The sequence below is a fragment of the Acanthochromis polyacanthus genome, chromosome 22 (genome assembly GCF_021347895.1).
Source record: "Acanthochromis polyacanthus isolate Apoly-LR-REF ecotype Palm Island chromosome 22, KAUST_Apoly_ChrSc, whole genome shotgun sequence".
Lineage (NCBI taxonomy): Eukaryota > Metazoa > Chordata > Actinopteri > Pomacentridae > Acanthochromis > Acanthochromis polyacanthus.
In genome coordinates, this window is record NC_067134.1 from 23,876,479 (window position 1) to 23,899,995 (window position 23,517).

Genomic DNA, 23,517 nt, shown 5'->3' on the forward strand with positions numbered 1-23,517 from the left:
GCTCACACATTATAAACTGCTCCAAAGCTGCTATCTCAGTCTGTATGGGGGTTTTAGTCCGCTTCACCCTCCGTTCATTATTAATATTAAAACTTTAAATCAAAACCAGAGAGAGACAGTCAGCTGCGCCTTTCTCCAGTGAACCTTTAAATCAGTAGCGGAGTGTTTTGTTTTTTACAGAATCTCCTGCTGAGTTTGGAGACACATTCTGGAAACACACACTAAAAAGTTACTTGAGGCAAACTGTGCACTTTTACAGAGAGTTTCTTCATTTTCTGTGTTTGCGCATTCAGTCGTGTGAAATCAGAAGCAACTGAAGTAGACTGAGCTGAAATCCCTTTGATTGGAGTAGATTTTCCAAAAGCACTCAAGTCATTGTATCAGTCTATAAAGGAGCGAGTGAACATTTTTCCCTTCTTATTGCAGAGTCAGCTGACATGTTACAGTGAGAGGGAAGTGACCCAAATCCTAATTTACATTTTTCACGTATATTTCACACTGCTCTTTCCGACCACTTAACCTACACTTCCCTGATTCCAGCAGCATTCAGGACACTTAGCAGCTGGGCTTGTAAAAGGATGAAAATAAATCTTCTGTAGAATTGTGTTTGATCTCAAATTACCCTACTTGTTCCTTAGTGTGTAAAGTGGTGGGTTGTACTGTACAGGCTACTGTAAGCAGTCATAATGTAGGCTAAAGCATCTTTTGAGGGCTTTTTCGCCTTTTGTTCAAATTCAATCAGTCTGGATAAAGATCTCCAGGGCAAGATTTCATGTCTGCCGTTGTGTACGTGCATGGTATGCTCAAAGAAAGGAAGGCCACTTGAAATTATTTTCACTCCCTGAAGTAATAAGTAGCCGGGCCACTGGCAAAGACAGTCCTTCAAACGGCCTCACTCTCAAAGCCGGATCTTTGAAAATGCTTCAGCATCTTGTTTGAATGACAATTCTGCTGAGTCAAACCCTGAATGGAAGATGTGTGTCAATAAAGGACAAAGTGGAAATGGCTCAGATCCCTCTTTGAAGAGGCCGACAAACTAGAAATTAGTCACACATCCGATCAAACAAACAAACAGCACACACACTCGTAAACAGAGCAGAATATAAAATATGAAAAGATAAAAACAGCCCAGATGTCACAGTAATGCCTTCAAATATCTGAGAACTCACCACAGTTCTTCTGAGGATTTTGACTGTCTCGGTTGCTTCTGTCTCTTCGTGTAATCCAATGAGTGACTCATTGATGTTACCAGGGCTCTGTGGAGGCCATACCATCTGTTGCCGGACTTCTTGTTCTTTTCGTCGCTGAAAATAATTCTTTATGACTCCACGACTGCATGTTTGGGGGTTGTTGTCATGGTGCAGAATGGATTTTGGGACCGGTCAGATGCCTTCTTAATGTCACTGTTTGATGGTTCAGAATCAAAACTTCTAAAGTGACTACAACCTTTACACAGTGTTGGATGTAATGAATGCTCTGACATTAATATAAAGGAATATATTCCCTCCTTGGGGGCAACCACAATTTATAGCTGTAAGAATGCAACCAACGCTCCTCTTCCATTGATATTTTGATGTTAAATTCATTAATTTGTGTAATTTGCAAAAACAAAAATCTAAAGCTTCGAAAATTGGGTTATTTTCTCGTTCTTTAACTCCGGTGGTCAAAAATAGACATTTAAGGACATCACTTTGGGCTTTAGGAAGCGATAATTGATGCTTTTCAGACCAAACAACCAAATGTTGTCGATTTTCAATGGAGCCAGTGGTCGATCGATTTGTTACTGCAGCGAGAGTGTGAATTACCAGTTTCATTACAGGAATTGATAAGGGAAATCCTCCTGACATCTGTTTGCCTCTGTAAAAACTCTTCACTCAACATTAGATCTGTTTCTAATTTTCCGTGACGTTTCAGAATTCTCCATAAATGCCACAACAATCATGTTTACGAATGAAAAAAGAGGGATTTCTAATCTACTCTGATGGACTATTACATGCTGGGCATACATGTGTATGTGGAGCTATAGATGTTACCCTGGATGAACCCTGCGTTGGATTACTTTACTGGACAGTAATAATCCAAATCAAAGCTGCAGTACATGAGAAAAGAGGCATTTGTTGAGATGCACCCAGAGCTCAGTGTTTGGGGCTGTGCGTTCTTGCTGACTGGAGCATGTGGCTGAGCGGGGAGCTCCGTGCCAGCTGGCTTCACTGCTTTCTGTGGAGGCTTGACATATGATGCAGCAAAAAGCAACCTGACCAACCTTGGTAGCCGCCACATTCGTCACTGGATAACTATGGGTGTTTGTCATGTGTGGACAAACATAAAGATTCAATGATGTTGCACAGACTGAAGCTGTTTCTCTTCCACACTGGCTGCTTATGCGAGTTGTTGTGCAATACATCACCGGGATCCAATCTTCGTTCTTGGTGTTTCGAACAAGCTAATGAAAAGACAGAGCTGATCAATATCTGTAGTGACAGTGTATGAAGGACCAGTCATGAGAAATCAATAACAGGGGAGTGGTTTATGGGGAAGGCAAACCATCGGAATTCTAATTTTCTCAAAAGCATGAAAATAAAACATACTATACTCCTCTCGGAAGGTAGATTGCAAAAAAAATAATTGCAAATAACTTCTGTCAATAACTTTTCTTAGTCATTTGTCTTTGCTAATTTATTCCCAAGTGCATTTTTGCTCCATTCTGTCTCATGGTATTTCATTTGTCAGTCCGCTGTCTCGACAATATGGGATGGATTCCTATAAAATATGGTAGTGGTTTCCAGGGAATGAACTTTAATCCCTTAAAATGTTTCCTGCATCGCCAGCAAGTCGACATTTGTGGTAAAATGTCACAACATAAATTGAATTAATTTGTCACCAAACTAGGTATCAATACTATTGTCAACTTAAAATGTCAGACTAAATACCAGTTTATACTCTGAATTAGCAACTGTTAGCATGAATCAGTGTGATGAGTCAAACAGTGCATCCTTAAACACAGATTGTATTTAAAAGACGGCCATATTTTCCGTGAAACCTAAATGACCAGCAAGGGGGAGGTCTGCTGTCTCTAAAAAGAACTTTATGGGAAGATGACGCTACTTTGCTCTTGATTTATCACCTTCATAAATATTGTCCTCACGGTTTTATGGTCTTCGTCAATACAGCATGATGTTTAGTTTGGATTGTGATTGATAAGTTGCTCCATGTGCATGTACATACTGTCCCCTCGCTTGATAGTTAGGAATCAAAAGACCGAGATGGCGACACCATAATTCCAAAATTAAAACTTCACAATAGTAATCTACAAACCAAGGGATGAGGTCACAATGGCTGTATCCATCCTGTATATTCAGTCTATGTTTAAAGCGTAGATTATCTCTAAAAGATCATCTAAAGCAGGCTGAAAAGTGAAGCCAACATGCAAGTGCCTTAAACCTGCATTCCCTCTATTAGCCAGAAGGGGGCGACCCTTTTGGTTCTAAAAAGAAGCCCAATTGTGTAGACATCAATGAAAAAATGACACAAATTCTCGCTTCTTATTTAATCTCAATAAACATTTTCCTGCTGAACGTATGGTCTCAACTGCTAGCTTTAAGTCAACAAACACCTTTTACATGACACACCACGTATGAAGCATGTTTGATGCTAACATTAGCCTTTAGCGCTATTCTGAAGTACAGCTTTACAGAACCACTAGCATTCTTATATACTAAAGTCAGACTTCTTTCACTAAATACTATATGAACAAAATTATAAGCTGTAATCACTGTTTTTATTACTTAATATCAGACTTAATGTCTATTAGGCAGCCTCTAAATGTTTGTAAGTTAGTCTAAAAATCATTTTAACTTAGGTTTTATTTAGTGGCTTCTATCTTAAGTGGTGTCATCTTGATGTCATCTTAATGTGCCTAATGCTCTTAAATTTTAAAAGCATTAAAGGTAGCCATTTCCCATTCACTGTGTTTAACCTTTTCAATATAAAAATGGTTGTCCTCAGCACATTTTTGTCAAAGGCAGGAAAGACATTGATGGAGTTTGTGATGCGAAGTGTGAATGACCGAGAGAAATTGATCCTCTGAGACGAAGTTGTCAAGAGGAACGGGAATTGATCAGGGTGAAAGAAGAGAGTACGTTTTGAAGTCAATATGCAGTCCTTTTCGGCAAAGGCAACAATAAGAACAAAGCGCCCTGACGATTCTTTTGAATGCATATTGGATTGCTGGGATGCTGAAGGCAAATGTTTCAAAGGGAGAAATGAAGGAAAAGGCCTTGTGTCAACATAGTAGGTTTGTGTCGCTTCAGTTGGAGTGAAACTCTGCTGCATAGTTCATTGAGAAGACAAATTTCTTGATGTGGAGTCAGAGGTTGAATTTCTAGCAGCAGCAGTGTGTGTTGAGATCTGTTGAAGTTTGTACATTTCTGAAATACAGGAAAGGAGTACGTGGAAAAAAGACGGAAGTGTGTATCATCCTGAAGGATAGAAGTTGGAGTTTTCAGTGTTGTTTGTTGGTTGTCTTTTAACCTTACTGCTCTAAATGGAATGCTTCTGTCACTGGATTTGTGCTCTTTTTCACTGCATTTTGAGATTTCTTGAGCTCGATTCCTGTATGTGATCAGTGTTTGTCTGTCTGGCCGTCTGTCTGTTTGTCAGCAAGATTGTGCAAAAACTACAAAGCTGAATTTTGTGAAATTTGGTGGAGACGAGGGGTTTGGAACAGGAAAGTCCATTAAATCTTAATGTGGCTTAATGTGACTCGGGGTTATTTCCATTAAAATTGCGAGACAGCATTGGCAGAAGGTACTGTGCACTCTTCTTGTTCCACAAGCTTGATCTCACTACCAAATTGTCCCATGCTGCTGCTTCGTCAGGAACACTTGGCATCCCATTTGGATGCACTTGGTACTCTGGCGTAATTTTCAACATGCAGAGTAGTCCAATCGACCTATAAAAATCTGTGAGCATCAGAAATAGATGCCTTGAGTCCGTAGCTAAGTGTTCTCGCATGGTATAGTCACTGTCACTCCTTTGCCTTGTGACATGTGGTTAATATTGTGAAAGGGTGTCATAGAAACTGAAACTATGACTGTTTCCCAAAGTTGACCAAGCAGTTTTGGTGTCTAAACTTAACCAAGCAGTAAGTAAAAATGAGAGCGAAATGAAAAGATCGGTCCTGTGACTTATGCCACGTCCACTCTGGCAACCTCCTTATGAGGGTCTTTTAAAGTGTAATAACTCCATTATATCAACTGACATGAAGCATTGACGTGGGCTGCACCGACACCAAAGAATGCCTTGTCTTCATCTCCAGATATAAATCTCGATGTAACTTGATTTGATTTGGAATTTGGTTTTAAATTTCAAACTGTAGTTAGCGCTGAGTGCAGGATGAAAAATAGCTTTACGTGAGGGGAAAAGAGCGGGAATTAACAAAGAAAGTCCCTTATTGACATATATTTGACAGAACAAGACACACTAAATAGTTAACGTGGAAGCATCAGATGAGAGCGTCTTTAAAAACTCCATGATCTGGTCAATATTTTACTCTATATAGTAGGCCAAGTGAGGTTTTGATCTGGAAAAACAAACAAGATCCCCATCAGCCTCAATTGTACTCTGTGTTTAGTGCTAATTAGCACAGGTTAACATGCTAAGGCATTAAATTCGGACTGTTAGAACATTGTGCGCTTAACATGAACATGTTGGCATTTTCATTGGGCTATTTTTCACTGCAGGACCTTAGGGCGTGCACAGACATTTACAAGAACGGACCTGTAATTAACTCTTTTCAGCCTTTCAGTTTCCTTTTGGTGTAGGATCCAATAGCATCGACCATGCTGTTCAGTGTGCCAAAGTGTACCAAAACAATGGCGATTAGAAGCTACTGGATGTAACTCCAGTTCCATAAGCATGTAGGAAATGGAGAATGGAGGGTTTGTTGATGATAGTGACATTATTTTGGACATCTGCAGACCAGGAACAAAGCCACTTGCTGTACTTTCTGAGTTTAACCAAACATGTCCAAGCTTCATCCTGGAGATGGTACTTTTTCTTCCTCAAATTACCCTGAAAGAGGGTAATTTGAGGATTCTACAGGGCAGTTCCTGTGGCCAGAACATGTGCAAAGATTTAGGATCCCCTAAACCAACCTGCAAGTTCCTGTAGTGTAAACCAGCCAAATGTGAACATGCTAGCATCAAAACCTTCACATTAGCATCCACTTTATTGAATAAGCATCACTTCTTTTTTTTTTTTTTTTTAACATAGCCATTTGCCCTTTTCACTCTCATTCTGACAAAATAAGAATTCTCTGAATGAAGACCAGAAATGATGAGTGAAATAGCTGTGCCGTCCAGGTGAACGTCATCAGTTTCCTATTCCCATTTCTCACTGTGAGATTCTACCTCTGAGCTGGAGCTGTGTTTCCATACACGCTGTTGCTCTCCGAAAATCCTCTTACTCCACACACACACACACACACACACACATACACACACACACACACCCTCACATGTATATATGCACAGCTGAGCACACTCACTCATACACACACAGAAATACTCATACTCACACACAGCGTGGATTTGTTTTCTCTGTGATGAGAGGGATTATGGGATAAAGGAGACGAGGCCACGGCAGTTTAGTTCAGTTTGGACCAAAGCTGCTCTCAGCAGCAGCACAATGACAAACGCAGATGGATGTCTGGCCACACACTGGAGATCCGCACAGCCAGTAACGCCGTGGTCGCTGTATATTTTGAGCACAAGAGCCTCTGATTGGGATTCTGAAGTGGCGGTGGATCTGTTTTGCTTTCAGATGACTGAAGATCAGCAGAAGTACACGCATCGAAGCGTGATCCGAGGATGGCAGCGGAATAGAAACTCAAAAGCCCAACAGTGTTGAATTGGAGCTGTTGCTTAAGGATAACTTGAATCCCGTCTGTTTTTGTTTGATACCTTTACAGTTTTTGTGAATGGAAGCACGGAAGCTTTTTCTCGCGACAATCGAAACATCGCTTTAGTTTTTCTCTCGCTTTTGTTCAATCTGTTTCCATTTTCATACACTGCAAGCTATGACATGAATGACTGATGTATCCAACCCATCAGCAGCACAAAATGGGAATCGATCAGCTGGATTCTTACGGTGATGACGTCCTTATCTAGTACGCACTTTCACCTCTTTTATGCCTCTTATTAGCATATGACTGATCAATTTGGCATTTCAGCTGCTTTCATTAGAAAAGGCCCAAAAGCTGAAACATCTAATGCAGAAAAAACACTGGCGAATCAATTGTGTAATAGAATATTAGTCTACATTTTCACTCTGAAATGCCATTAATCCTTTAATTGTTTATGCAGCTGTGCATCAGCATGCTACCACAGGAAGGATCTCCATAGTCTTTAGCAGAAGAAGGAAGTGCTCTAAATAAAATAAATCAAACACAAGCATGAAGTGCACGGATGCTCACACTGAGCAGCATTTCTGCGACTTAATGATCTTTTAATGCATTTGTTATTGTTTCTGTTGAGACTTATGGGGCAGATGCTATAGGATCTGTGCACAATTAGTCACCGCACTGTAGAAAGAGAGACATTAGAGGCTTGTAACTCAGCACCGTTGATTCGCGATGATGATACGTCCAATTCTCCTTATAGGATTTTTGCATAATTCACGCTGGGGTGCCACAGTAGAGACACTGTCGTCTCCCAACTCCTCTCTGTCGGTCTCCATTCCCACCCTCCTGGAGTCCACAGTGACATTGTTAGATTGTTAGCGTAATCTGCATTAAGTGGAATGAGCCGTCACATCAGTGGCTTCCCTCGCTGCATACATGCATTTTTTTTGCAGAGTGACTACCCCTGCGCTGCCCATACATGCGGCCATTGAGTGCCTATCTCTGGAGCCGATGAGATGTTATTTGACTGCAGTCGATTGCGCTAAGCAGTGCTGTCTCACACTGCAAGCCACACCGAGAGACAAGAAGTCACACTAATTGGACTGAGAAGAATCTAACCAGAGGTGCACAAAGTGTTACAGAATGCCTTTATGTGCACAGAGGGTGGTGGGATTTCTAAAGTCAGATGATCCCCGTTCAAAAAACCTTCCACTGACTCTCAAGAGTTGAGACAGAAAAAATTTGGTCACTGTCTTGATTTTCGACACTGGCCTGTGTTTATGTGAATTCATCAACGCTGATTCCATTGTCCTTTCTGTTTCAGCCATAAGAACAAAACGTCGGGCTGGCCGCCCCCTGGTCCAGGCTCCTGGGGTGGACTGCAGGGTCCCCCGTACAGCTGGGACAGCATGAACAACAGCCGGGAGGGACGGGACTGCTTCACCAAGTGTGTATGATGCTAAACACATGGCATGCATGTGCTTAAATATGTGGACGTAATTCATGAAAGCACAAATATACACTCGAAGGAATTGCTATAGTTTCCGCAATTACATCTGGTTACATAATAGAAACTCAATGGGGAATTGTAATTTCAGTTTTGATATAGAATCATGGTTAGTTGCATTCTTTAAGCAGATATTTACATGTTGCAGATATTCCTGATACGGCTTCGTATTACTACCTAGAATGCCATGAAATGGGAATAATACATTTAAAGGCAAATACATACATGAAAATCACAAAAGGAGTCTAAAGTACTCTGAATGGAGTTGTCTAGTTTGGTCTTCAGTGGTGCTCATAGACATAATAATGGTTAAATTCAACCCACCAGTTTCTAAGTTGCTGTATTGTGATTGGGATCTTGTTCATGAGGGACGGTAAGATGGACCGTAAGATGGACAGACATCTTCAGCAGTAATGTCAGCATTGTATCAGACTGACATGGAGAAGAGAAAGCTAAACCTTCGTGGGGTTCCTGGATCCAGCCTTAGAGATAGGGGGAGGGATTTGGACATCCGGAGAAAGCCTGGAAAGGAGTTGCTGCTCCTTTGCATCAAAAGTAGCCAGTTGAGGTGGTTCAGGGATCGATTGATATGCCTCCGGATTGCCTTCCTTTGAAGGTTTTCTTTGCATGTCCAACTGAGACCCTAGCATAGACCTAGAACTTGCTTTTTGGGGTTACGTATCTCATCTGACCTGGGAACACCTTGGGATATCCAGGAATAACTGGAAAGTGTTGGTGGGAAGAGCCTGCTGCAACCCAACCTCCGATAAAGTAGAACAAAATGCATGGATTGACGGTTAAATTCAGTTAGATTATCACCTCGCACTGTTGGTAACAGCATAATGAGGTATATTTAGGCATTTAATCATGACGTACCAACAATGCATATAGAATAGAACAGAGGAATAGAATATGCTTTATTGTCATTGTAAAGTAAAATGACAGAGAATTATGCATGGAATGAGGGAGTTTGCACAGTACAGAGTAAAAAGAAGTAATTATGTACAAGTAAACCTTTAAATACCCATCATAATGGAATACAAACTGAGTTAAATATGTATGACCGTCTGCACATACAATATGCATGAAGCCCTTATGCCCCATTCTTGAAGCCACTACTAAAGATAAAACATGCTGAATGAGCCATTTACGCCTAGTTTCATTTACCCTTTCCTCCCTATAAGTAGATAAAGGAGCCAACATATAGGTAATTTTGCATTCCATACAGACATGCACTGCCTGTTGTTGCTGTGAATTTGTCATGCAGGGAGAACTCTTCTGCCATATAAGTATGCAAATGCCCATGCTGGTCCGGGGTTGAGGTGTTAGTGTACAGAACATTATGCACATTATGTCCAGCTACATGGAGACACAGTGGAACAGGCTCTGATTTCTCTGTCTATATGAAAAGATTCAGTCATAAATTACCTTTGTTGTTTGCGTGTGGTGGTGGTAATCCAAAAAAAAAAAAAAAAAAAACAATTACTCTTCATGCTGATGCATGTCACACTCCAATGTCTTCTTGCCCTTTTTCCCTTTTTGTATATTCTCTGGACGTCTGTCATTTTAGTAGAGTTGTAAATAAATCACATTTTAGATGCGAGGATGTTTTTGGAAGCCTGGCCTGTCAAGAGAAGAGTTGTGGCTCGCTATGAGAAGAGCTGACAGGTTGCAGATACCTTTTAACCCAGCCATCACTCACTCGTAAACACCCAAAAAGCCTGCTTCCCTTTCCCCGAGTCTTCTCAAAACAAATTTAAAAATAGTGATAAAAAGTCCATATGACAAATAGCAGCGTTCACATTGACAAACTTATACTTGAGATATTCTTCTTATTTGAACTTTGCAGTGCAGTTTGTGCTTTCCGACTGTTGCTTTTACAACTTTCAGTGTGCAACACTCCCATAATGAATCCTATTTAACTGCTTTGGATATACAGGTGGGCAACACTGATAACATTCTCAAACCTATTGTCTATGTAGCATGTCATAGATAACATAAAATGTTTCTAGTGAGACCTTTTTTTAATTACACTACATTCATTGAAAAGTTTCTGTAGCCTAAGGTGACTTTTAATAACTGTAGGAGTTGCAGAAGTGGAGGTGGTAGAGGACAAACATCTTGTTTTTAATTTTAAATTGGCATCACTACAGTGTTGTTTGCGGGATTTTCAGGCCACAGGTCTCAAGTGAGGTCCTGCAAATCCAGCATATATATATCAATCAGTCCTGAGCATTTAAGCTGAGCAGAACAATCTCATTAATTGACATCATCCCATGTTAGATATCATGAAACCACTCAGCCCTACTTGTGTGCAGTTTTATAGATTATGGCGCCTAATAGTTTAGATTAGGTTAGCGAGGACTGTTAATCTTATTATATAACTCTAAAGTGCGCCGCTTTGTGATTGATGGTATTACATCTCTATTGACTCATGATACACTCACTGAGAAATGATCTCATGAAAAATCGCTCTGGTGAGCTTAAACCTGACATTAGCAGGAAGTGAAGCTACCACTTGTCCAAGAGCAAATATAAACTTTTTTTGTGCAGTAAAATGTTCAATGAATCAAAATTTGATGTTTACACCAAATCAATAGTTGAGTCAAACCTGTAACATTTGACAGCAACTGGTGTAATCACCTTACAGTTACTTAATGTTATGGTTGAACAGTAGAAAAACCTCAACAATTACGACTGCTATGTGACAAGTAAAGACAATCTTGGACAAGTGGGAATTATAAGGTTCGCATTAGGGGGCAACCAAAATAAGTTTGGATGATAATCAGGACCAATATACTCATCATTTTTCAAAATATTGGCATCGTTATTGTTCTCTAATAGATTTCCAATACACAAATTTGTGTGCTACTACTGTGCAACATAGGTAAACCATTTTTTTTTAAATTTAATTAAGCTTTATGTTGTATTTTTTACTGCAAATGTGTATCATTATTGGCCTCCATCATTACTAAAAATAGGTGTCAGTATCGCCAATGTCAAAACCTATCAGTCGACCTTTAGTTGCTACTATCCTCAATTCCATTCTTCCATGACTGGCAGCCATATCAGCATATGACCTTTTGTTTTCAGCTTTCCCCCCTGACCCCATCACCCTCACAACTGTCCTTCTTTGGGATTAAATCCCATCGACCCTGACCGAGAAGATGAGCCATCGTCGCAGATTGGAACGCGCTTCATTACAGACAGATTTAGCCCGAGATTTCTGTGCCGTATGTACAATAGAGATCAATGTGATAACCGGGGAGAGAATGAGAAAGTGCAAGAGTAATGGGGGAAGAAGAAAAAAGTCGGGAAGTGGGTCAGAGATTGATATGGATTGGCTGGAGATAAAGTTGCAACCCGTGCGGTTTGAACATGTTTCATCATCGAGGGCAGATTTAGACAAAGCTGCAGGTATATATATAGATTGCATAATAACTAGATACATATCTTTGTAGATAAAAATCATATGCTTGCACACATCTATGACTATGTGGGAGGGATGAGGCAGGAAATTCATCAGATCTCCTATGTATATGTCAAGGCACGCAACAATGTAGTGGATGCTGACCAGGCAGCAAAAGACAGACACCATATGCTGGACTTTATAGCAGAAAGGAAGCAACAGCTGCCAAGGGAGCTTTTTAAGCTGCAAAAAAAAAAAAAAAAAAGAGGACGGAGGGAGAAATGGAGAGACAGAGAGAATGAGTTAACCCTACTGAAAGTGTATATCACCTCTTAATTAACAGGCACTTTGCATTCTCAATGTCTCGGGCGAGACAGACGTCTGAGGTTCAGCAAGCAGAACGTAATTTAATATGGTGCATTTAAATTTTAGCAGCCTGAGTGCAGTGACTTGCAAGAAGGCAAAGAAAAGGACAATGTTAAATTTCGCCAATATTAACCTGTATTAAAGTTGCACAAACGATTGGTGGCCACAGATAGCTGCCAGCCACTCATAAAAATCATTCATTAGGAAATTTGCCGCCATGATTTAATGTCAGTCTCTTAGAAGGAGCACAAACTTCTTTCAAGATTCACCGTTTTGCACGCTTCAGCAGTCACACTGAGTGGATTTACCTAAGATTCTGCAACCTTAAAGAAGTGGAAAAATGCAATGCGGCCACTTTTGCTCAACTGGAAGTGCCTCGGTCTCTTTCTCGGGCTATGCATCACCATTGATAGCACTTTATCCACCTAAGCATAAAGCTGAGGAACCAACAGCCTCAAGGGTTCATATCCACATATATAAAAACGGTATTGATGAAGCTGGAACTGTCCAGAGCTCAGAACATGGAGCGATGAGCTCAAGAGTAACCCGGAGAAGATATCAGGAAATGTAGTTAAAAGGCAGACAGGCTTCTCATCCATTGAATCCTATAAACTACTTTTAAAATTACTGTTCCCAGCTTGCTTAAAAACCTTGAAAAATGGTCTGAAAGATCTTGATATCATGATATCGATATCTGAGGCTCAACATTCTTACTAGTTGATAATCCATGTGAAATACGTGGAAAAAAATGCATTCTTGTTCTTATAATGAAGTAACTTTTAAAACAGTACTGTTCCGATCACACTGTCTACAATAGTAAAGACATCATAAAACATGATTCTTGTTGCACTGCAACACAATCCTCTCTGACACCTCACTGTATCTATGGAACAAAAAAAATAACCCTAAAAAGGCAAAAATCAGGAAATATGTAATCATTCACTGCATCGTAGTGTCTGTTTGTGTATTATCATTATTATTCAATTTTCTTAATATGACAGTTCAATTCAGTAGCTCTCTTGATTTGATTTTTCTAGCAGTTCCCGTCATTTTCCACCAAAGTTAGTTAACTTCTGATAATAAAAATAATGACTGTGTTATGCCAATTGATGGGGGAATCCATTTAGAGCATCTGCATGTTTAAATATAAATTTAGAAGTTCATTTCCAGTATATTGATAACAAATCGCAGGAGAAAGCGATATATTATTGCATGTTCTCTTTAGTCCAAGTACTATCAGCTTAATGAATATGAATCTATGATCTGTTTATTTATTTATTGTTTATTTAATAGGGACCAGTGTATACAATAAACATGTATAACACTATGACATTTATAGCCAGAGCCAATTTGCAAAGTCCGTCCCTAGAAGGGCTTTTACAGAAGAGAGAAAGAGAAAAACAAACAAACAAACAAAACAACAACAACAACATTAATGCAACATCTGACCCATGTTTTATAAAAACATAGCCCTGTTTGGCTGTTTAACTCACATGCTTCCAGATTTTAAAGCACTTTTACAAGAACTCTGGGATTAGGAGTATGCACGAGTGATGAAATACTACTTATCAACCAAATAGTGTCAAAACAGTCTAAATGGAAACTGTCCAAGAGTATAATTTAAAACAGTGGAATAATGCTTTACGGAAGAGGTGTTTAATTACTTTAACAGTAGAATTGGGCTGACAGCCACCTTTGCTTGCATTTGTTGCACTTCCATGCTTTTTAGTGCAAAGGTGGCTAGAGTGACACTTTGCCAGTCACAATTCTGACTTGAATGTTAAATCCTATTTACAAGTGGAAAGCTATTAACATCCACGGAGTGCAGATAAAGATGGATGATGCATTGTTGTTTCCGCTCACTGTTCAAAAGTGGAGCCAGAAATTGGTTTCTGAGAAGTTGTTTTGAAGTTCAAAGGGGTTTCTCCCACCATTGACGTCGAGCTAATCAACAAATTAGCAAAAACTTGTAGCATACGTGAAGCTGAAATTAACTTTGCATCTTTGGGACATTAACTCTCTGGTGACAGCAACCAAGCCTTTAATTATGCAAATTTTAAGCCCTAGAACAATGTAAACAATTGAGTTACCCAAACATTCACCATGAACTTTGAAATTAGGTATTGAGTTCAAGATGCAGCAGGCTGTTCCAGGCTGTAAACATGTTTGTTTCTGCTGTAAAGTTGGACATTTTAACTTGAAATTCTATGAGGATTGATCCACTCTGGAGCCGTCTCTAATGGTCATTTGAGGAATTGCAGTTTCTGGTCCTTCTGCATTGATTTCATTAAATTTCCAATTAGTAACAACATTTGCAACCAAAATCTGTGCAAGTCACTTCTCATTATTAAGGTATGACTGGGCAATCACACTTCAAAGGAGTGTTTAATGAATACACAGTTATCTTTTCCATAGTCTTTGCCATGCAAAAAACAGATATCCTGCCATTCTGTATGCATTTCTGTTTCTGCTATTAGTTTGTAACCGCGGGAAACACTGTTCAGGAAAGCTCAGGTTATCTGTGAAATAAACCTGCCAAATGCTCAGGTCTTAGAATCAATTAAACTGAAATTAATTGGAAAAAGTGCTGAACTAGAAATGGATTTCATAATAATGACTATAGCTGTAATCAACAGCTGCAGAAAATATGAAAAGGGACCTTTACAGAGCCCACATTAAAAGATGTACAAGTTCTTTACAGACTGAAAAATGAATAATTGTGACCTCATTAAATGATCAGTGCACTTTTATTCGGAATCGTCTGTGGACTTTTATGTGGCTGTAAGAGGCAAATAGCTTCCAGATTGCAAATCCGCGGCATTTTATGAATGCAGAACCTGTGCTCTCTGCTATAAGTGGCTCTTAAGCATAAAATGTTGTAAACCTAAGCCAAAGCTCTGATTTATGGAGAGCAGATCGAACGACTCAAATCACTCATTCCGAGTTTAATGTTATCTGTCGAAGCTCAAACTCTTACTTCTGTACGAATTACATAATTGATCGACTTCTAATTTGCACTCAGTCATGTTCTTCAAAAAGCCCTCTTTAACTGGCAGAAGAGATTTGATCCGTCATTACCGGCTGCATGTCATCGTGAATTGAAGTAATTGCTGACTCATCTGACGTCACTCTGGGTCAGTAAGTCAGTCAGCAAGATGTCTGAACTTTAAGTGAATTAGAGCAGGATGTGCTTCTTCCTTGTGTTTCTTCTACCACATAAATTGAACTCATTTGTTCCTGATTTTTGTCTTATTTTCTAGCCAAGTGTCCCACAGCAGTTCCCTGGAAGAGGTCCACCTGGATGGGGTCCCTCCTGCCCCCCGATTGGTGGAGATGAGACGGGACCCGGTCCTGGGCTTTGGCTTTGTGGCGGGAAGTGAAAAACCAGTGGTGGTCCGCTCTGTTACGCCAGGTAGGGGTCAAATCGTACACATTAAAGTTGCATGTTTCATTCAATCCAATATACAGGGGGTCCTCGGTTTACAACCTCCTCAACATACGGCGTTTCGTCGTTACGTTGGAACTGGTTTTGTGGAACTAGTTGGCAAGCAGGGTGTACGAATACGTTGTCACGTGATGCTATAAGAGGGCTTTCTTTACATTCTCCGGTTGTGCACCATCGTGGATTGTGCAACATTCGCTAACTTTTTACCCTTCGTTATGACTCCCAAGCGTAAGTCAGACTCTTTTGACGGCAAGGAAAATGGTGACGGTAAAATCTGCAGCTATCCGACTAGTTAATCGTGTGCTTATAAAATGAATCATGAGTCGTAGCAAACTTGACTTCTGTACTGTGGATCTTGATTCTCATTGCAAATAAAATGAAAACTGCAACAAAAACAGAATAAAACAACATAAATTCATATAAATATTTTTTTTTAACTTAACCAGTAAGTCCAAAAATGAAGTTAATTCCTTATGACGTTGCCTCTGTGACGTTTACAAAGTAGAGCGCTGTGCATTCAGAAAAACACGTATGTGTGTAAAGCTAAACATCAAAATAGTGGACAGAAAGTGACAACTGTCAGCAGACAACTTCAAAATAAAGGCTTTTTCAAAATGAAAGTATATCGATAATTCTCCTTTTAGGGCAACACACCATGGAAGTGAAATTAGATTTCGTAAAACACTTGGAACAGGGCGAAACACCGATGAAAACTGGCATTATTAGATCAAGTTATAAAAACAGTGGAAAATATTCTGTTATCTTCTTGTGAAATTACTCATGCATGCATGAAAATCATCAGTATCCATGTCTATTATGAAGAACTGATCAATATCGTGATGCGCGTAATGGTTTTGTACATTTAACCAGAAACATTATGTTCCATATAATTTCTCCGAAACTTGCGCCTAATTCATAAAGACAGCTGCATTCATCTTACTTAAGTACTGTATTGGCAGAATAAACAAACTCATTTCATATTTCCCTGAACTTCGGCAGAGAATTTCCAAGTGAGAATTGAGACATTTTTCATATCATCTGGACTTGTCATGGTTTTCTCGCCATTTTCCTGCCCAGCATGCCTAGCGGGCCAGCTGCTTTGCTGTCAGTCATCTGTCAGATCATCACAGGCACGCAAAATTCTTTCATGTCGCATCCACTGTGAACCTTAGTTGATCAGGCATATAGTTTTTTGGCCTTGTATAACCAGAAAACCTCATTTTAGGCCAGTAGTTTGGTGCACAAATGTTAAAAAGATGCCATTTGTTCATGTTTGTCTGTAACAGCATTCTGCAGGAATGTATTTTCTCCATTTTTGTAAGAGTTGCCATCACAATTTGAGCAAACGCTGATTTTTAAAGCTGTTGCTGTCACATTGCAAACTTTCCTCCATCTAAAAGAATTGCTATTTTGTGAAGTACTGAAGTTATACCACCCAGTCATTCCTCTGGGTGTCTGAGTGACTCAAAGCAAAACATTAAACTCTGGCAAGATGTGATAAAGCTACAAAAAGAAAACAATACAACTGCAACAAAGAAAATGTAAGAACTCAAGTACTAATACCTCCAGCTATGCTCGAGCACAGACCTGAGAGTGTTTATGAGTTTGTTTTCACCGTTTGAAGCGTGCTAATCAGCTCAAACAGCTGCCAGCGGGATTGTTTACCAGGAAGCCATGCAGACTGTTAGATCGTACAGCCTGCGATTGCGCACGTAAGTTCGTGTTGACCACACGCAAGAAGGCAAATGAACACAAAATTATGGCTGAACTATTTTGGTTGGCTGGCTGATTGTCAAATTGCTGCCAAACTGCTGCTTACAGACTCCAATCAGCTGTCAGCTCTATTGGCTGTACAGGCGCACAGAGTGATTAGGCATCTCAATAATCAATCAGTGCTGAATTCTAAGCAGACAATTGAGCTAATGAATATTCTGTTTAGACTGGCTGCCCAAGGAAGGGAACACATGCACTCGCAGGCAGTAGATTAATGCTCACGCTTATTAAATGACACACTCAACAAAGTGGATTTATCTACAAATTACCTGCACAGTGACACGCACACAAAAAAATCACAAATACACATTCAGCAGCTTTATTCGCAGACAATCTGTGAGTAAATCTGTGTGAATGCTGTTTTGATACAGTGGTTTGATGGCTTGTTTTGCATGTGTTTGTGCGTTTAGGTGGTCCGTCGGAGGGGAAGCTGCTGCCGGGCGATGAGATCATCATGATCAACGATGAACCCGTCAGCTCGGCTCCGAGAGAACGGGTCATCGATCTCGTCAGGTAAAGAAACTCAGGGACGGAATGAGATCAGATCAGCTCAGGATGTGGATTTTATATAGAGAGAGGCCCATTTCACTAATACTATAAAACAGACATATTTGTCACATTGTTTTAGTGTTTTTTCGACAGATGTTGTCTTTGGGATTTCTGCTTTCACGGTCCTCATAGTCATAAAAAAAAATAAAGAAAGCAAATTTAATGCAGGCAATAATCTCCAAACCATAAAAAACATACAGCTACATGTCATTAGCTTTATTACGATTCTGTATGCAAAAGCATGCATGACCATTTCCCATCACTTCTCACTAAATTGCCTTGAAAAGCAGCGTTCCATTAACATAAATTAACTTTCTATTCCAATTAGAGCCGTTTCGAGCATTTTAAGCAGCGGCGTCGACATTAATCATAACAGTAAAACAACAACAAAATAACAATTAATTAAAGTCATTATCGTTCATTTGCTTTTTAAAACATCATTAATATCACTCCAATGAAGCTCTCGCCGATGCTCTCCACTTGTCTGCCTAATGCTGGTACAGTTCTGCTCATCACACAAATAGAATAAATATTATGAATTAATAAGAGGAAATAAGAATTAAAAGTGTTTGCTATTTCAGCTCAAAATTATGCTACACTCCATAGGAAGTGTGGCCACTTGTTTATTTCTTTAGACTGAATGGGAAACTAATGAGTGGATGCGTGTTCATGCTTCTGGTTTTAACTGTAAATGGTGATCGCCAGAGGCATCTCATTCCATTCCACACGAGCTAATCAAGTCCCTGTTATTTATTTGCTTGTGTTGTTCGCTGCGATGGTTGTTTTTTGGTTATTTTTTTCATGACTTTGTGATTTCGCTGTCTTTGTTTTTGCTTCAGGAGCTGCAAAGAATCCATCATGTTGACTGTTGTCCAGCCGTATCCTGTGAGTAGATCATGGAGTTCCTGTAAGATGTATTTGTGCTGATATGATATTTGGAATCCAGAAATAGGATTTTCCATGTGCCATATATTCATATTTAAAAAACTGGGGGATTCAAATGAATATTTTAGAGCACAATCATGATGACAGCTCTGGAAAATAAATGTATCTACATAAAGGATGCTATTTGTGACAAAAGGCTCCTCCAGGCCTGTTAAATTGTCTGCTGTGTTAAAGGATAAATCTAGTGATATTCAATATTATTATTATGATCAACTTATTGCATTAAATGGTAAAAACCAACAATCAGTGGATCCTACACAATACACACTACTTTCTTCATATATTTTTAGCCCAACATAGTTTATCCATTTGTCTTATATCATGTGATAGTTTTTGGTTTAACTAGTGTTAAAATGTTTTTTGATGAGTGTTTCCAAGTTCAATAATGAAGGTTTATACTAGGTACTGCAGAACACCAACTGAATTACAATATTTCGTGAGAATAGTTTACATTTTTTGCCACTGACATCGAAATAACACTGTCTACTGTAGCTTTAAACCAACATGCATCAGGAGTTATTAATATTTCTGTTACAATACCATTTATTGGGGAAGATCATGGAGTGCAATCAGGAAATGCTATTAAGTTGACTTTGAGGTGAGAATATTCTATTCCACTGCCATTTCCAAGATTGGTTCAATGGTTAGTATCGAGTGAATATTGCTGTTTATCAATCTGCCTCTGAAAATAGACCCAACAGTTATATCCCTTTGAGTAATAGTTGCTTAAAACTAAAATAGCCAGCATTTTTAAAGTCTAATTTTTTAAACTCTTCCATAAGGTTGAGGTTAAGATTGAATGCAACACAATGAAAAGTCTGTTGGTTTTGGTGTTTTCGTAGAGATAAAGTGAAGAATAATGACAGCCTGATCGCTTAAAGAAGATAAAAGGAAACCACTTTTGATTTTTTTGGTCAAAATTTATCACAATTCTAAGAATCTCAGGTTAAAATGCTTGTTTTTTCCGAGTGTTAAATGCAGATCTTCTTCTTAATCAGAATGTGCTGAAGCCTGTTTTTTTTCCCTCTGCATTCGAGCACGTGTTTATGCCTCTCTTTATCTCTTTCCCTCCATCTGTCCGTCTCTTTCTTCCTCTTCCACTCCTCTCTCTCTCTCTTCCTCCCTTTGGACGGTTGCCTCTTAGTCCCCTAAATCAGCGTTCATCAGTGCAGCCAAAAAAGCCATGCTCAAGTCCAATCCGGTCAAAGTGCGCTTTGCTGAGGAGGTCATTATAAACGGCCAGGTTCCAGTGAGTTCTACCGCACAGTTCCACATACACACTCTTGCATGACCTATATAGGCCATGCCAGATGGTTTTCACCTAAGATAGACAGCTCAGTGACTGCGAGACAGATAAGGAAATGACAAAAATGACACAATATTGAATTCCTTTCACGTTTTAAACCGCAAAAAGACTGATGGTTTTCCATCTTTTGCAGAACCCGGTGAAGGACAATTCTCTTCTGTTCATGCCAAATGTTCTGAAGGTCTACCTGGAGAACGGGCAGACAAAGTCTTTTCGCTTTGACAGCAGTACCTCGATCAAGGTGCGTGTGTTTCGGCGCTTTAAGGCACAACATTACCAGTCGCAGCTGAATCTGTAATTACATAGAGAGGAATTAATTTCAAGTTCAAATTAGCGCGTCTCGATACGCACCCGGACCATGAAATTCAGTCGCTTTTTGAGTTCCATTTGTTTGAGCACCTTATTTATTCTGTTGAGTGTTTTTTGACTTGTTGATTTTTATTCAGTCGTGATCCTCCGTGGCTCCCAGTGTGTCGTTTAGAAATCAAGAGAACATAATGAGTTTGTCTTGTGCAAAAAAAGTTTCCTTAATAAGGCCTTTAATTGAATATTATTTAACAGAATCTGTATTTTGTCTTTCTGACAGTTTAATCCAACATTTTGCAGTAGGAAAGACAAAAATGACAATTGGAAATTATATGCTGACTTTCTGCTTTTGCACGTTTTGATTCCACATTGGCATTTTTTAGGTTTTAAAGTATATAAATAATGCTACTTAGCTCCTGAGCGACCTGGCTCAGGAGCATATTCAATTAATAAAATTTTAGTTAGGATCATGGCTCCCCATTATTATGAGATTGACTGCGATATTGGCATTTGAAATGAGTCCTCCACTCAAAGAAAACTCCGCTAATAGCAAACAGACCATGTAGACTAAATCTTTTGGTTTCAGTTTGGGTAAATCTGATATTAGAATGCCTTATTTCACTTTTTTCAATGTCATTTGTGATCACACACCTCTCTGAGTTGTGTGCACTGCAGTAACTGAGTGGAGACTAGAAGCTTCTCTGTGCACAGCCGAGCAACTGGCCCGACATGTTAGACGCTTAGGGAACATCAGTGAATTGAAGTGTCGATCGGTAAGCAGATGCTTAGCAAGCAAATGAGGTGTTTTGTGTCGAGGTTTATTCAGATTTTGCCTCTTGGGGATGCACTGAATTCAGGTAAGAAAGAGCCTCATTTTAAGTCTTATTTTGCTGATCAGAATTTTCTCCATAATCAACCACAGTAATATTATCTAATGAGCTAATACATAATATGTAAAGAATATCTATATAACAGCTACATCCAATGTAAAATGGATTGTGTGTGTATATAATAAAGGTGAGTGACAATATGTGGTTCACAGTAAGTCAAGGGCTGCTTTTTCCTATTCAGGACAGGCCTTATTATCTGAAAACAAGATTTCGAGGCTCAGCATGAGACTGTATAATTGGCAAGGTGGATGATTCATGACTCAGTGATGAACTCAGTTGCAGCTGCTGCATTATGCTTTAAACTCAGCTCAGCCATCTGATCTCTGCTGCTGAGCTACTCTATATACTGTAACTCATGTAAGCTGCCTCGGCTTCAGAAAAGCAAAAAGTAAATGATCCAATGAGTGACAGGCCTGTTGGGAGCAAAACACCTTATTTACCCAACCATAGTTTGATGTTGAAACCTGGAGAAAAGTAGCATTAAAGATGTAGTTATCACCTGAATAAGTTAACCTCTACTTCACTTTCTTCCCAGATATATCTTCTCAGATATAAAAAAGTTCTCAGTTTGTTTCTGCCGCAAGCACACAGTCTATATTGTGTGAATTTGCACAAAGTTCATGCATAATGCCTTCATGTATTCTGAATATGTTTTCCCTGGACCTCTTTGGCTGTGACCTAGTTCCATACAAAACCCTAATGCTACACTGCGCTGTACAGTGTGAAAAAATATTCTACACAACAAATTGGAAACAAATTGCAGATGTTGGGGGAATAGCTGGAGAAAAATCTGACAAAACAAAGCAAAAAAGTGATATGCCAGTAGCAATGGTGGATGTAATATTAATGTCATGTTGTTAATGCTTATATAATACTATAAATACAACTATCATTTAACTAGCTGTTTTCAGTTCACACTGAGATGCCAGATGGTCATAATTTAATTCCTCTAGGTTTCATTGTTCTTTTTGGGTTACAGACTCGTCATAGTTACAGTGACACATAACGCTATCTCACAATGATACAGATATCTTCAACAAATCCAGACTATAAGTGGCATCACTGCCAAAATGTAATCACTTGGTCCTTGTGTCATTTCTGACCTTCCCTGAAAATTTCACCCAAATCTGTTCATCGGAGTTTGAGTAATGTTGCAGACAAACAGGCAGACAAACGTAACTTGACTAACAGTATAATTTGCACTAATTTCATTACTTCAGTTTTTGGCCATAGTACTTGTGCAGTCTTCAGAATTAAAAAAAAAATCTTTTTACATATATGACAATGTATATTTGCAATTTTGTTTGCTATAAATGACACAAAACACACAATATATATTTTTTTACTTGACTAATGGCAAAGTTTAGATTTTGCAGCAATGTTATTATAAAAATTTTGGCCATAATAGTCACATAATCAAATTTTGATATGGTGGAAGTCCTGCTTCAAAAGAATTATTTGGCATTTTGTATGCATGTAGATAGACAGTATTTATAGATGAGAGGCTGATTTAGCAGTGGAAGATACATTGATTTCCCGCATAATAGTCGAAAAAAAATAGAAACAGCTCTTTTAAATAACAAAATATTTTCACAATTTTCTTTTGCATTATTATTTCAGGAAGTGATCCTGACCCTGCAAGAGAAGCTGTCAATCAAATGCATCGAGCACTTCTCCCTCATGTTGGAGCAGAGGACCGAAGACTCTGGAAGCAAACTGCTTCTCCTGCACGAACAGGAGATGCTTACTCAGGTACATACTTCCTCTTTTTTTTGTGTGTCTTTTTATGTCTTATACACTCACACACACACACACACACACATACTTCCACACACACATTCCTGCTCAGTATTCAAGCAGCGTTTAGACCCCAGTGTCATTTATCAGCACAGGCACAGCGGGGGCGACAGCTCACATTACACCTACCCTCCCACACACACACACTCCCATGCACACCCCACACACACACACACTCATCCACAGTGCCCGCTCCATTCTAATGAGGCTGCGGGATCACAAGAGGACAATTTTAATATTCATACCACACAGTTCAGATGTGAAGCTCTGCATGTGGCGCGCACAATGGCACCGAATGTTTAAGAGTCATTCTTCTATGACAG

At 39.3% G+C, this 23,517-nt stretch overlaps 1 protein-coding gene across 1 annotated transcript in view; it reads left to right on the plus strand.

Annotated features, from left to right (window-relative positions):
* LOC110963951 (FERM and PDZ domain-containing protein 4-like) overlaps positions 1 to 23,517 on the plus strand; it is a 56,834-nt gene that overhangs the window by 18,001 nt on the left and 15,316 nt on the right. Inside the window, exons 2-8 of the mRNA XM_022212485.2 lie at positions 8,226 to 8,348; positions 15,444 to 15,595; positions 17,812 to 17,914; positions 18,790 to 18,835; positions 20,040 to 20,144; positions 20,335 to 20,442; positions 23,018 to 23,149. Of these exons, the coding sequence (XP_022068177.1) occupies positions 8,226 to 8,348; positions 15,444 to 15,595; positions 17,812 to 17,914; positions 18,790 to 18,835; positions 20,040 to 20,144; positions 20,335 to 20,442; positions 23,018 to 23,149 (769 nt within the window). The remainder of the gene's footprint in view (positions 1 to 8,225; positions 8,349 to 15,443; positions 15,596 to 17,811; positions 17,915 to 18,789; positions 18,836 to 20,039; positions 20,145 to 20,334; positions 20,443 to 23,017; positions 23,150 to 23,517) is intronic.